The sequence below is a fragment of the Coffea arabica genome, chromosome 3c (genome assembly GCF_036785885.1).
Source record: "Coffea arabica cultivar ET-39 chromosome 3c, Coffea Arabica ET-39 HiFi, whole genome shotgun sequence".
In the NCBI taxonomy this organism is placed as follows: domain Eukaryota; kingdom Viridiplantae; phylum Streptophyta; class Magnoliopsida; order Gentianales; family Rubiaceae; genus Coffea; species Coffea arabica.
This window is the reverse complement of record NC_092314.1, coordinates 16,854,302-16,867,709: the sequence shown is the minus strand read 5'-3', so window position 1 is coordinate 16,867,709 and position 13,408 is coordinate 16,854,302. Positions and strand designations below refer to the sequence as shown.

Here is a 13,408-nt window from a genome sequence, read left to right as displayed (position 1 = left end):
AGATAACTCTATAATTTACGCTGAGTACGTTCCAAGTTTGGTGATTAAAAATTGTGCCATCGCTACACAGTTAGACAACATGGATTAAACTGGAGCATGTGTCAGCGGCAACTATTCTGCTTGGGACAAGCATTATTTAAAAGAAGGAAAATCCTAATCCTTGATGAAGCCACGGCATCAATTGACAATGCAACAGACTCTATAATCCAAAAAACAATTCGAACTTGGATTAACAGTGTTAGATTGCGCAATGGTGCTTGGATCAAGGGATGGTGAGTTTCAAACTTAATCCAAATATGATTTGCAAAGCTCTTCAAGCAGTGGCCAATATTTTAAGGTTCTACTATCATCAACGAAAAAATATACTACTACATCCTAAGAGTTAGATCTTCTTCCCCTTTAAATGTTAACCCCTTATAGTAAACGTTCTTGTGTAACTCTTTCATATCGTGCGTCTGTCATTACTTAAAGCAAAGAGTTTTATTTATCTTTCAGGAAAGGTGGCGGAGTATAACGAACCCATGAAGCTCATAAATGAATAGAATTCACTATTCGGACAGCTACCAAGAGAATACTGGTCACGATCTGAAAATGCCAACAGAGTGCAGAATACCTTGCAACAGGATTCATTTTTTGTTGTCAGCGAACCTTGTAATGTGTTAGCCGAATACTAATGTATGTTAGACGGATCTACAAGTTTTACTTACCTTTTCCATATATACCATCTTGAGCATCCTATATATGGAGATGTCATGGTTTTCTCCAGGCCCTTGGAAATCTCTTGAGCTGTGTTGGTTATGGGCAAGCAAGATTTGCATGCACATCAATGGAAGTCATTATTAAAAAAAAAAAAAACTTTTTACCCATAAATCTGATGTATAAAAGCTGTTTATCGCAATGATTCTTCTTATCCTGTGGCTTTGGCAAATTCTACATTTCTTCCTGAAGCAAAAATAAAGTCCATAGCTGATGATGATATTGGCCGGTGAACGAGAAAGGAATGCGGTAATGTGTGTTGAGAATACTTAGTTGAAGCTTCGGAGGAATTTACTACGGCTACTTTGGCTTTTAGAAGTACTATGTACTCTGATCATCATTCTATTCAACCTATTTTTTCTTGGTAAGTTTTGTGCTCTTCCTTAACATATTAAGTTAAAAGGCTTTAAGTAGATCTGATAAATGTCTCGAGCATGGGTGATCGTGCACTTTTTCTTTGTTTGGCCATAACCTTTTGCTTGCATATTTCGGCTAGTGATATTCCAGGATTTGTGACATAATACAACTGAGGAAGATATAATATTGTATCTTCATCTAATGATTATCAAACAGTACCCATTTCACGAAGATGCAATGTCGTATTTTCAATTTTTGCTGATGATACGATTTGGCCATTCTATTTCGGGAGATAAATAGATAAACCAAGGGAAAAGACCCTTTCTGTGAACCATAATGGAGTGATGATCCAATACTGACTGAAGTGAATTACGTAAGACTCCTCTTTTAATCTTTCCTTAAAGCTGATTCTGGTGTAATGATCAACTGTTATGGCTTGTCTGGTTTTACCACATCTGAATTTGATTATTTCCTTCGTTGGTCCAATTTATGTTCCACTTGAGGCATTGAGCTTGAGTTCTTTCTTTTTATCCTTCACCTGTTGCAGCGATTTTAATGTTGCTAAACTCATCACTTAGGGAGGGACAAACACTCAACTATAGGCCTGATGTACGAGTAGAGCTTGGCACTATCACTTGGCCAAGATCATTAGCTCCTCTTTTACTTTCATTCTTTTAGCTCCTCTTTTACTTTCATTCTTTTATCATTTGATCCAAATTTTGTCTACTCTCTTTGAAGTCTAAGCCTCATATGAACTAACTAAATTAAGTATTTAAAAGAAACTTGAATGTTCAAGTGGGATGAGATCTCATACTTTCTTAGTCTAAGCTAGTGGTACTGATGTATTCACATTGAATGATGTTACGTTTCAAGAAATGGAAAAGAACAAAAAAATGGTAAGATGGCTCAGCTGATGCTGTGACCGTTATGCACTATCCATATATTCCAAATTTTTAATGGCACATTTGTTGATCTCTGAGTTATGATTCTCAAAAGATTTCAAGACATAAGACACAGATTTCAACACCACAGATTTGCAACGTCTGTTGAGGGATCAGCAGTACTTCAAGCAGTCGAAATGAAATTTATCATGCTTCACTTACGATCAAGGACTTAAATCAGAAAACAAAGAAAAGAAACTGCTGTTTCTGTAATCCATAACTGGGAGTAAGCATTTATGGCAGCAAATAAACTTAGATTGCCTCTTGTAACCCTACTATCGGCTGCCTTCGAATCACTCACCTTTACTGAAAAAAAACCTCTTCAAGTGTTCACCCAAATATAAAAGAACAATTACTTTGATTATTATTAACTTCAATTTGACATAGTTTTACGTATTTAACAATCTTGAATGACACTAAGAATGATTATCTAGTGTCAAGCAAAACTTCATATCCAATTTTAACACAAACTCTGACTAGAGACTGAAACAAGGCGACTGCACATATAGTTCAAGTATGAATTCTAATAGGAAAGTTTTCAGCTGGCAACTAATCCTCACCAGCAAGATCACCCCATCTGACATTGTGCTTTGCAGCAAGATAATGTGCTCCAACTGGTCCCCTGCTGCCATATGGATACAGCTCGGGAGCAATTTTCTTCTCTTCAAGTTCTTTCAGCAATGGTGAGAATAGTGCCCACGCAGCATCAAGCTCGTCGCTTCTAATAAACAACCTTCTTTCTCCTTCTATTGCATCTAGGAGGAGTCTTTCATAGGCATCTGGTATCTCTCTTCTATACCTTCAAACATAAATCAGAATGTAGAATGAAACTTGATGAGGATTAGCTACCAAAATGTCTATAATCTTTTGTTGTCTGGAAACAGAGATATTTTCCCAGTTAGCTCCTTCAAATTTTTCTGTTTAAATTAGTGAACTCTTTACGAGGAAAAGCATCCCAAGAGAATTTAATTACTAAAATTTTCAGTTTAAGCAACAGTTTGTCAATTGTCTGTTAGATGTAATATAAATTTATTATGCAAGCAACATAGTTGGAGGAAAAGATATACTGCACCAAGAGCGATATTTGGTGCACCAGAAAAAGCTTTAAATCGTTTAACAATCATATAATAAAGTATTCACCAATGCATCAAGGTATCAAGGAATTGACATGTAATATCATCATAAATCTCTTACCTGGCACTATAATGAAGATTAAGGTCACTGCGGTCCAGTCTCATGCCAAGACCTGGAACTTTGTTGTTGATCTTTAAATATATGGCTTCATCTGGTTGTAACCGAAGCACTAGCTCATTGGTAGCCTTATCCAAGTCAGTTCCAAAATTCCATTTATACAAATTACCGGGGACATGCCTAAACTGGACTCTAATCTCAGCTCTGAATTTTCAAAGGGACAATTGTCAGGACACTTCACTATACATATCCCTAAGTAGAGTTTGAGACTTAACAAGCATTTTGGAAAAGATAGATAATTAACTTACTTTCTAATATGGAGAGCTTTGCCTGCCTTCATCAGGAATGGAACTCCATCCCAGCGAGAATTATTAATAAATAGAGCTGCAGCAGCAAAAGTAGGAGTAACACTGTCTTTTGGCACAGTTGGATCATCTATATATCCTGGATAGGATTTACCACCCTTGCTGTGTCCCTTATATTGGCCAACAATCACATCTTCAAGCTGCAGTGGCCTCATTGATCTCAAAACCTTGACCTGAATCCAAAGTGGTAATATTACTAGGCACTCATTTTCTCCACAGGGGCTTTCTCTACTGACCTTTTGGAGATTTTCGCAAGCATTTGAGAGCTTTTCTTTTACATAAAGGGTGAGTGCAGTACTAAAACTGAGTTCTTATAAACTAGTTTGCGAAAAGAAAATGCAAAGTAACAGAATAGCGCATTCAATTGATTGAGAGATCTTTCAAAGAAAAACACGGATAAAGTAAAATACCTTTTCATTTCTAATGTCCTCAGCATCCAAACTAACCGGTGTCTCCATTGCGAACAATGCTAATATTTGCAACAGATGATTTTGCATGATATCTCGTATAATCCCATAGTTGTCAAAATATCTAAAATCCAAGACATTAGCAACTTGGCTTTAACTCTTGCAAGAGTAAATTTATTAAACTTTGTTTAATCAGAACAAAACAAGTGAAACTCACCCTCCTCGTCCCTCAGTACCAAAATCTTCAGAAAAGATAAATTGCACATTGCGTATGTAATTTCTTGACCAAAGAGGCTCAAAAACCAGATTTGAGAAACGAAGCACTGACAGATTCTCAACAAGTTCCTTTCCCAGGTAATGGTCAATTCTGAACAAGAGTCAAAAGGCTCAAGTAATCATCCACTGTCAGTGATTTAGGCTTATTACAAGAAGGTGCAGCAAAGCCTACCGAAATATTTGATCCTCAGATAGATACTGCATTAGACATCTGGTCAGTTCTCTAGAGGATTCTGAATCACGTCCAAAAGGCTTTTCCACTATGACCCTTGTCCAGCCACTTACTGAAGAAGCTTTATTGCTAGCACATTTCACCGCATCCACAAATATGTTTGGCGGTACTGATAAATAAAATAACCTATTTGACAGACTACCACCCTGAGTATATCAATGTAATACCGTCAATATTTCAAGTTTAAGACTGTATGGAAGGCGAGATCTACATTTCAAATTTCTTAATTAGATAAGAACAGAGTTACCAGTTGACATATTCCTAAATGACATGATAAGTTTAAAAAGGTCCAGCACCAGGAGGGGCCACAGAAATTTGTAAACTGACATGAAAGCAAACTGGTTTGCAGCCTTTTTTGGATCCAAAAATTACAGGAAATTCAGAGAGAACTGGCTATTAGAAAAGATCAAATAACTACATAACAAACATGTGTTGTCAATTCTAGCCAAAAGTTCAGTGATGAGGGCATAACCTATACAATTTGGGTGACTGAACATTCAGTGGATACACCAAAATATCAAACTATACTTAGAAGCAAGGCATTCAACAAACAAACTCAAAATGTTTAAGCTAATATAGGTTACAGCACACTCCACCACCCACCACCATTTATAAGGCAGACCAAAATGTAAAAATTTCAAGGAAGAAAACAGAAATGAAGGAAAAGCATTAGATTACTCTCTCATTGAACAGTGGACAGACCAGTAATTGTACATTTACAGTTATAGACCAAAATGCCCTTGTAAAGGACATTGTTTAACATTTCCTATTATGAACTTGTCTTGTGAATGAGTTGCAATTAGCTTACTTTGCAGTTCTTACTCCTCATTTTCATCAAAAATTTGAGACTTGAAGAGCTTATTTTAGTGGCTTCTTGAAAATACTTCAAATATCTATGCTTTACCACTGCCCTTCGACGCGCAAAAACTGCAAGTAAGACAAGGAAGCAAAACATGGCAGCTTCCTGCTGGATGCCCAGAAGATTAGTTTGTTCCCGTGGACATAGTTCTGTGACTAGATACAATATGTGATAAGGACTATTTTCTGCATTAATCTATTGAAAGGATGGCTCTTGTAACGTCATAATTCTGGCAGGATGTTCCTTGAGGAATCAAAGCCCTAATGTCTGTGTTCCCTGGCTCATATTGCTGGCACATATTTAGTGGAAGATGTTTCCATGGCTGAAAATGATTTTCAGGCACAGCTCACAGACTCAGGAAATCATAAGTTCATTGGTTACTTTCTTCTTATTGTAAACTGAGCCTAAAGTGTATCCCCTGTACATAAAATAACAATGAATTTAATGTTTTAATGACAACATTACATTCCACCACCAATTTCAGCAAGCAGAAACATCTTATCTTTTTCTTTTCTGGGCACGTCTATTGAACTACAGAATCCTACAAGGAGCATCGCGTGCACAGCAAGCTGCCCTTCTGTACAGGGCATAGTTAAAGGTAACAGCTCCTAATAATAACAAATTATCAGAACTTAGCTCAGAAGCTACAAATTAATAAATGCATAGAAATAGAAAATGACAATGGCAAAAACAATAACCATGCATAACCAAGAATAAAGCCCAATTTTGTTATTCAATTAGGCCTTTTCCATAATGTGAACTGAAATACATGATGTTGATTAAGCTAACATCCAAGGATCCAACAACATTAGCAGTTTATGAGAACATATTTCGAAGGACTGATACATTTTCTATAACTTTAAAGTTTTATGAAAAGCTGGTTTCTCAGATGCTTAATGTATGAAAGTTTCAATGAGCACTAAATCCATGTTTATGCCATTATATGGCATCAATATACAAAATCATTAGCTCAGATTTGTTTTATTATGCTTCATCAAACACTTTGCATCTAAAGAATTTCACACTAATTACTTTGTTGTCTTTAACTTAAATTATTACCATTTGTTGACATATAAAAGAATGGTAAATGTTAAGGTCTTTAGGCAAGAACAGGTATCACCTCTTTTTCTTTGAGCTTGCAGTCCAGTTTTGCAAAGTCATCCTCAGAACTGTATTGACCAGAATGATAGTAACATTTCATAAGAAATTGTTCCATTTTGTCTGCGCAATTTTCTCTGCAAGTTCTCAACCACAAAGTTAGCTGAAAGTTAATGTATGGCTATATGCTGAATTTTGGTATCCTTTCTTCATGTACATGCACCTTTTATCAACTCTACATGTTAAGGTTGTGCTAATCATGTTTCTCAGCTCCTCGTCAGTCATTTTGGTCCGAGCATAACCAAAGACTATGAAGTTCTGCAGAATTATGATCAGTAAATAACATTCAGAAACAGCTTTACCAGACCTCATGACAACAATAAGCATTTCTCTGTTATCTAGTTCTTGCGAATCTCAGGTAACCAAAAATGAAAATCAAATAGAAACATAACCTCAGGCAGAAAGTCTTCATAAAAAAGGGCAAACAGTGCGGGGAAAATCTTCTTCTTGGCAAGGTCCCCTGAAGCACCAACAACAGTTATGCTGAGAGTGGTCTCTGCTTCCCCAGGCCTTGAGGCAGGTACTTCTTCTGCTAAGGGCTTTGACATTGAACCTTATCAAGAAATTGATGTATCCATGTAAGAAAATACGAATTGCAAAATAATAAAAGCAAGAAATTGTTAGTTTACATTCCAGTGAATGGTGCTTTGAAATTTGAGCCATCAATAAGCCAAAAGAACGACTTAAAAACATGCCAATCAAGTGATGTCAGTAGTCAATGGAAGGGACTGGTAGAATATGAGACCAAATTCTATAATTCTGGAATCCCAATATTGTGAATGTCCTCATTAATTTCCTTAAAAATGTCTAGTACAGGTCCATACTTATCTCTGCAATTAAATTCTTCTATATTGGCATGTGGCCCGTGTTAGTGTTTCAATTTTCAAAATGATAAATCATTAATTAAACTTCTTTTTCTACTTTATTACAATTTTGTTGCTTCTCTTCTTGGGACTCTGCTTTATTACAAAGCACAAAAAAAGAACTTCAGTTGCTCAATTTGCACAAAAGTAAGCTACAAATGACATAAAGACAACTAATATTCCAAATGATCAAGAAATTGAATCTTAGTTCTGAACAGCAAATGGACTAAATGCCAAAATGAACAACCAGGAAATGCAGCGATAGAGCTTAACCAATCAAAAATAAAGTTACTCAGGTTCCTAGTGTAAAAAAATCACTAAAAAGGTGAAAAATTGCTCACCATCTTGCAAAGAAACTGCATTTAGAGGGTACCCATTGGAGGAATTAAGATCAGAAGGATTTCTCGAATGGATTCTTGAAAAAATTTTGGGAACCCATATGGAAGAATGGGCTCGGTAACATACACGACTGAACTGTTTACAGTAACACTTCCTAGTGTAGCGGTCTGATGAGAATGAGAGTGTGGATGATGAAGAGGAAGAAGAGGGGGAAAGCTGAGCAGCCATGCAGTTTGGTGATGCTTCTGACGATGATCAAAACGTGTATAGCCCAGATGAATTTGAACCTTGATCAATAAATATCTGCAGAAATCGATTAATTGATGTCCACTGATTCTTGTTGGTTGGATAACGGGCATGGCCACCTATTCAGCCAGTTGGAGGGCACGCATATGTTGTACCCAAAATCAAAGAGCAAAAAAAATGTTAAATCTTTTATGTAGTTTACATTAGACAGATTTAGATTTACGTTACAAATACAAAATTTGATGTTGGAATTTAAAGTTAACATGCATCCAAATCAATAAGTATACACGCATCAATTAGTATATATACATTGATGGTGTAAAAAAGAATAATAAAAAAATGTATATAAGTAGTAAATTATTTTTAAAAGATCATCATACTTTCTCAAATGCTAATGCGTTGCAATTCTAAATAGAATCCAATGTTTTATACCCTAAATTTTAAGTAGGATTAACGAGTGGCGGATTCAAAGTTGTGCATTGCTTGCAATAAATTTTTCACAGGCGAATGATGGAATTGTTAGTTTTGTAATTTTATGAAATACGCCTTGTTTGGATTGTGACTTTTTAGTTTACATATATCAAATTGGTATAGTATATTTTTTTGAGTGAATTTTATATATACTGGCAGTGTATACACTATCATGATTAAATACACGACACATGTGCAAAATTTGGGTTTCAAATTCAAATTTAGACTATGTGTCATGCATTCAATGGTAAAAATATATACACTGTCAGTATATAGAAGATTAATTCTATTTTTTTACAAGAACTCCTTGTATATTAGGTACTAGATCGATTAAAAAAATTATCATCTTATTAGTTTTACATGCATAATTTACAAAATTTACGATATAAAATGTGTCAATTTTGCATATAAATCAAAAGATTTGCCGTTATTCTTACTCACATCTTTAACAGCTTAAAAATTTTTAGAGCACTATTGATAACTTTTGGGTAATTCATAAAGAGGGAATTTACCTCTAATCAAGAAGTAGTAAAAAAATAAACTCCAAAACAAATTTACCAAATTACCCAAGTAGCTTAAAACAATTAAAAAACAAAAAGCCTAATAAGTCTTCACATCCCAATCATATCCTGTGGTGGAATTTTCTTTTTCAGTCTATTCTTAGGTTGGCATATTGAATTGGGCATCAGGTACATGTCACAATGAATTGATCCAGTTACTGTAGCACTTTTTGTGATGTGATGTATATGAGATAAAAATGTGATTAAGAATTGTATGTATGATGCAAGCAAAACAAAATCTGAAATTTTTATTCCAACTTCTTGTTGTCCAAACAAACTCATCATTTTCCTTTTCCTTGATTAATAATGTGCACTTCACTAAATAGCAATGTGCACTTTAATGAATGTCATTATGCACATTAAACATATGAAGTTCAACATAGAAAAAGCATTAATAGGTTTTAATGTGCAGTTAATGAATTTAAATTACAGACCAAATAAACCTTTTTTCTTACAAAAGATCAATACTTAACATACTAAACGGGGTACTATTTGAACAAGTACAGGCAACTTTTTTTTTTTAACATTCGTGAATCAATTTAAGTTGGTGATTAAATAAATTTTCCACACTGGGTTTTGGCACCCCATAAACCTTTTATAATATTTAAGTTTGGGAAAATCGTTCAAAACGTCCCTCACATTTTGTAAAATGACTTTTTTCGTCCTTTACTTTTAAAAATGAACTTTTACGTCCCTTACAAATTCACATTGATCAAATTTGGTCCCTATCTAGGTTTTCGACTAGTTTTTGGCCGGAATTCATCACATGACTTGCATGTGACATTTTTTAGGGGCAAAATTGTCAAATCAAAATTTACATAATCCATCTATAGTCCCTTACATTTCACAAAATGAATCGTTTCGTCCTTTACATTTCACAAAATAAATTTTTTCATCCCTCAGATTTCTTAAAATGAATTTTTTTATCTCTCATTGACCACGTGTACGAATAGTTTTTATTTTTTTGAATTCATGAATATATATATTTGATTTTATCTAAACAGTACAAATAATATATAATATATCTCTATTTAATTTCACCTAAACAAATCAATATGTACATGGGTTTAAATCTAATAATTTTGTTTTAAACCTATATATATATATATATGTGTGTGTGTGTGTGTGTGTGTGTGTGTGATTTCACGATGTGAATCTATTCAATATTTGTAATCTTTTCTATTTTAGTAATAATTCATTAATTGAGTTGTTTAATAAGAGTATCTAATTAATCGATGTTAATTCGAATGCTAACAAATTACAATTTAAATCTGAAATTTTTACTCACTACCTTTAAGTCCAACAATTAAATTTCTTACCTTATGATTATTTTAAAATTTGAAAGTGTCAATTACTTACTTCTTTTTGTGATACTTTTCCTTTGTTTATTTTTTTTGTCTAAATTTAATTCGATATAAACACTTGATAATGTTTAGAATTAAATGTCTTCTTTGTTTTCAATTTTCGAGTAAAAGGAATGAACATGAGTGAAAAACTAACAATTTTTTTAAACCCCTATATATATATATCTATTTTAATTTCACATAAATAGTATGTTTAAGTGAAAATTAAATAGAGATATATTACATGTTATTTGTATTGTCCATGTGAGATCAAATAGATATATAAATTAGTTTAAAAAAAAGTTATTCATACACATGAACAATGAGAAATGAAAAAATTTATTTTGTAATATATGAGGGATGAAAAAATTCATTTTTGTGAAATGTAAAATGTAAGGGACGAAACAATTCATTTTGTGAAATGTGAAGGACAAAACAATTCATTTTGTGAAATGTGAGAGACTATGGATTGAATTATGTAAATTTTGATTTGACAATTTTGCCCTTAAAAATGATCACGTGCAAGGTACGTGGTGGATTCCGACAAAAAACTAGTCGGAAACCTAGATAGGGACCAGATTTAATCAATATAAATTTGTAAGGGACGTAAAAGTGCACTTTTAAAAGTAATGGACGAAAAAAGTCATTTTGTAAAATATGAAAGGTTTTTTGAACGATTTTCCCTTTAAGTTTCTAAGAAATGAAGTTCATGATATTAAGTTTTAATTCCACATTGAATCATAATAAAGTCGCTCATGTGCTAGTTGAGAATGCAAAATTCATATATAATTACGTCTTTTGGTGGAGAGATTCTCAAGATTTTTGTTGTGTCATTTCTAATGGCAAATTTGTTAGAAAGTTTATGAAATTTCAATTTTTTATTTAAAAAAAAAAAAGAAAAATTCGTCTTAGAAAAGCATTTCTTCTCTACAAAGGCTGTACTTTACATACAAATTAGACTACCTTTGGTCACTGTATTTTACCCTTTAAATTATTTTATTACCAATAGGCAGAAACTAACTAACGCTCAATTATAGGCCTAATGTATATGCAGAGCTTGGCACTATCACCTGGCCCAGATCGTTAGCTTACTTTCATTGGTTTCTAATGCTGTCCCATTTTTGGATCCATAGGAATCAATTGGAGAACTGAATTTGAACCCATCAGCCAATGCAAAATAGCAGCATTGCCACCAAAATCCTCTCTCAATACTCTTTTTGAAGCTTAAGCCTCGAAAGAATTAAATTAAGTGTTTATAAGAAACTTAGTTGTCTTGTCGTTGTTTGAGGTTTCATACTTTTCTTTTCTTTTTTTTAAATGCAAAAATCACGAACTTTAATTGCTCAGTAAATCAGCCATAATGATAGGCTGGAGAAATTTTGGAACATCATGCTCCCACAAATTTTGATTAATGACAAATTTAGCATGTCTAGCAAGATACTATACTCTTTTTTTTTTTTTAACACACCATAGATTTTATGCCACAATTACTCTTACTCCACATTAGGGGATCTAAACAGGTCAAGGGGAATCCGGTGAATCACCGCCGGTCCAAACTATAATTACTCTTACTCTACACTAAGGGAGGAGGATCTAAACAGGTCAATAGAAATTCAGTGAATCAACTATCGGTCCAAACAGATGCCTATGCACCCGCTGACGAAATATTTTCAGAAAAATTTAGATATTAAAATACAGGCCAAAAGACTTGATTCTTGACCTATACTTAAATAGAGTTTTATAGTTTTTTTTGGTGGTCAACTCCTCTAGGAGTAGTTGGTTAAGATACCATACCATTTGTTACAATTTTGGTTTACCACAGTAACTCATAGCCTTCAAGTTGCTCCTAACAAATTCTGGATATCTTCAAACATAGATTCAGCCACGGAAAAAAAAAGGTCATCCGAGTAATCAATGACTGCTCGACGCATCTCCCTCAAAAGTAACTGCATAACCAGCATTAGAAGCTGGCTTGATGCTCTCTCTCTCTCTCTCAATGCTAGAAGTTCTGAAATCTAGAGGCATCGACAGTACTTCAAGCAGTTTACATGAAATTTATCATGCTTCATTTGGCAATTACCATCAAGGACTTAAATCAGAAAACAAAGAAAAGAAACCACTGCTTTTCTTCTGTAATCTATAACAGGGAGTGAGTATTTATGGCAGGAAGAAGAACTCAGATTGCTCTTAAAAGTACAAGATAACGAGCAAAAAAAAAAAAAAAACAGCCTACTATCAGCAGCTCTGGATTAACTCACCTTTACTGAAATGGGAAAAAAAAAAAAAAAACATCATCAAGCGTTCACCCAAATATGGAAGAAAAGTTCCTTTGTTTATTAGTATTAACTTCAGTTTAACACGGCTTTACATATTTATCAATCTTAAATGGCACAGAATAATTAGGTAGTCTCGAGCAAAAGTCCACATCCATTTTTAACACTACTGACTCTAACTGGAGACTGAAAGAAGGCGACTGCATATCTAGTTCAAGCATGAAATCTTATAATGTTCGCCATCTCCCCCGAGTCCAAGATGACTCGAGTAATTCATAACGGGAATAGAGTTTGCCCAATACTGGACTCGGGCGATTCATAGAATCATAACTGGAACGGAGTTTACCAATACTACGATACTGTAGACATGTTTCGGAGTTCATTTTGGCCGAGTCAACTCTACGAGACTAGATGTCGTTAAAACTCATCAAGTTTTGCTGAGTTAAATCGGGAATCATAAATTAGACTTATTGGAGACAAAAAGACTGCAACATGCAGCTCAACATCCTCACCAGTGCAAATTGTAACAAAACTTACAAAGCAAATTGAATAGGCTATACACTCACTTTCCAAAAAGTAAATCCCATCTGCATATTTCCTAGCATTAGCCAACAAAAAATTGCCTTCTTGTGAAGAAGGTGTTCAAACTGATTATACAAAGAAGGTGTTCAAACTGAAGAAGCTAAAAACTTTAATGAAAATCATCTCCACTTTCTTGAGTTAGAGATGAAAGAGTCTCTGCTTTTTTTGTTAACAAAAAAAAAAGGAGAA

At 34.1% G+C, this 13,408-nt stretch overlaps 1 protein-coding gene across 1 annotated transcript; it reads right to left on the bottom strand.

Annotated features, from left to right (window-relative positions):
* Positions 1–2,395: 2,395 nt before the first annotated feature.
* On the bottom strand, positions 2,396–8,068 carry LOC113734812 (glucose-6-phosphate 1-dehydrogenase, chloroplastic). Its single transcript, XM_027261541.2, has 10 exons — positions 7,747–8,068; positions 6,935–7,095; positions 6,706–6,800; positions 6,505–6,619; positions 4,466–4,671; positions 4,235–4,384; positions 4,021–4,141; positions 3,554–3,783; positions 3,249–3,449; positions 2,396–2,853 (listed from the first exon to the last, which is right to left on the bottom strand). The coding sequence occupies exons 1-10, from the start codon at positions 7,970–7,972 to the stop codon at positions 2,604–2,606; spliced, it is 1,755 nt and encodes a 584-aa protein (XP_027117342.1). The 5' UTR covers positions 7,973–8,068; the 3' UTR covers positions 2,396–2,603.
* Between the last annotated feature and the right edge of the window lie 5,340 nt (positions 8,069–13,408).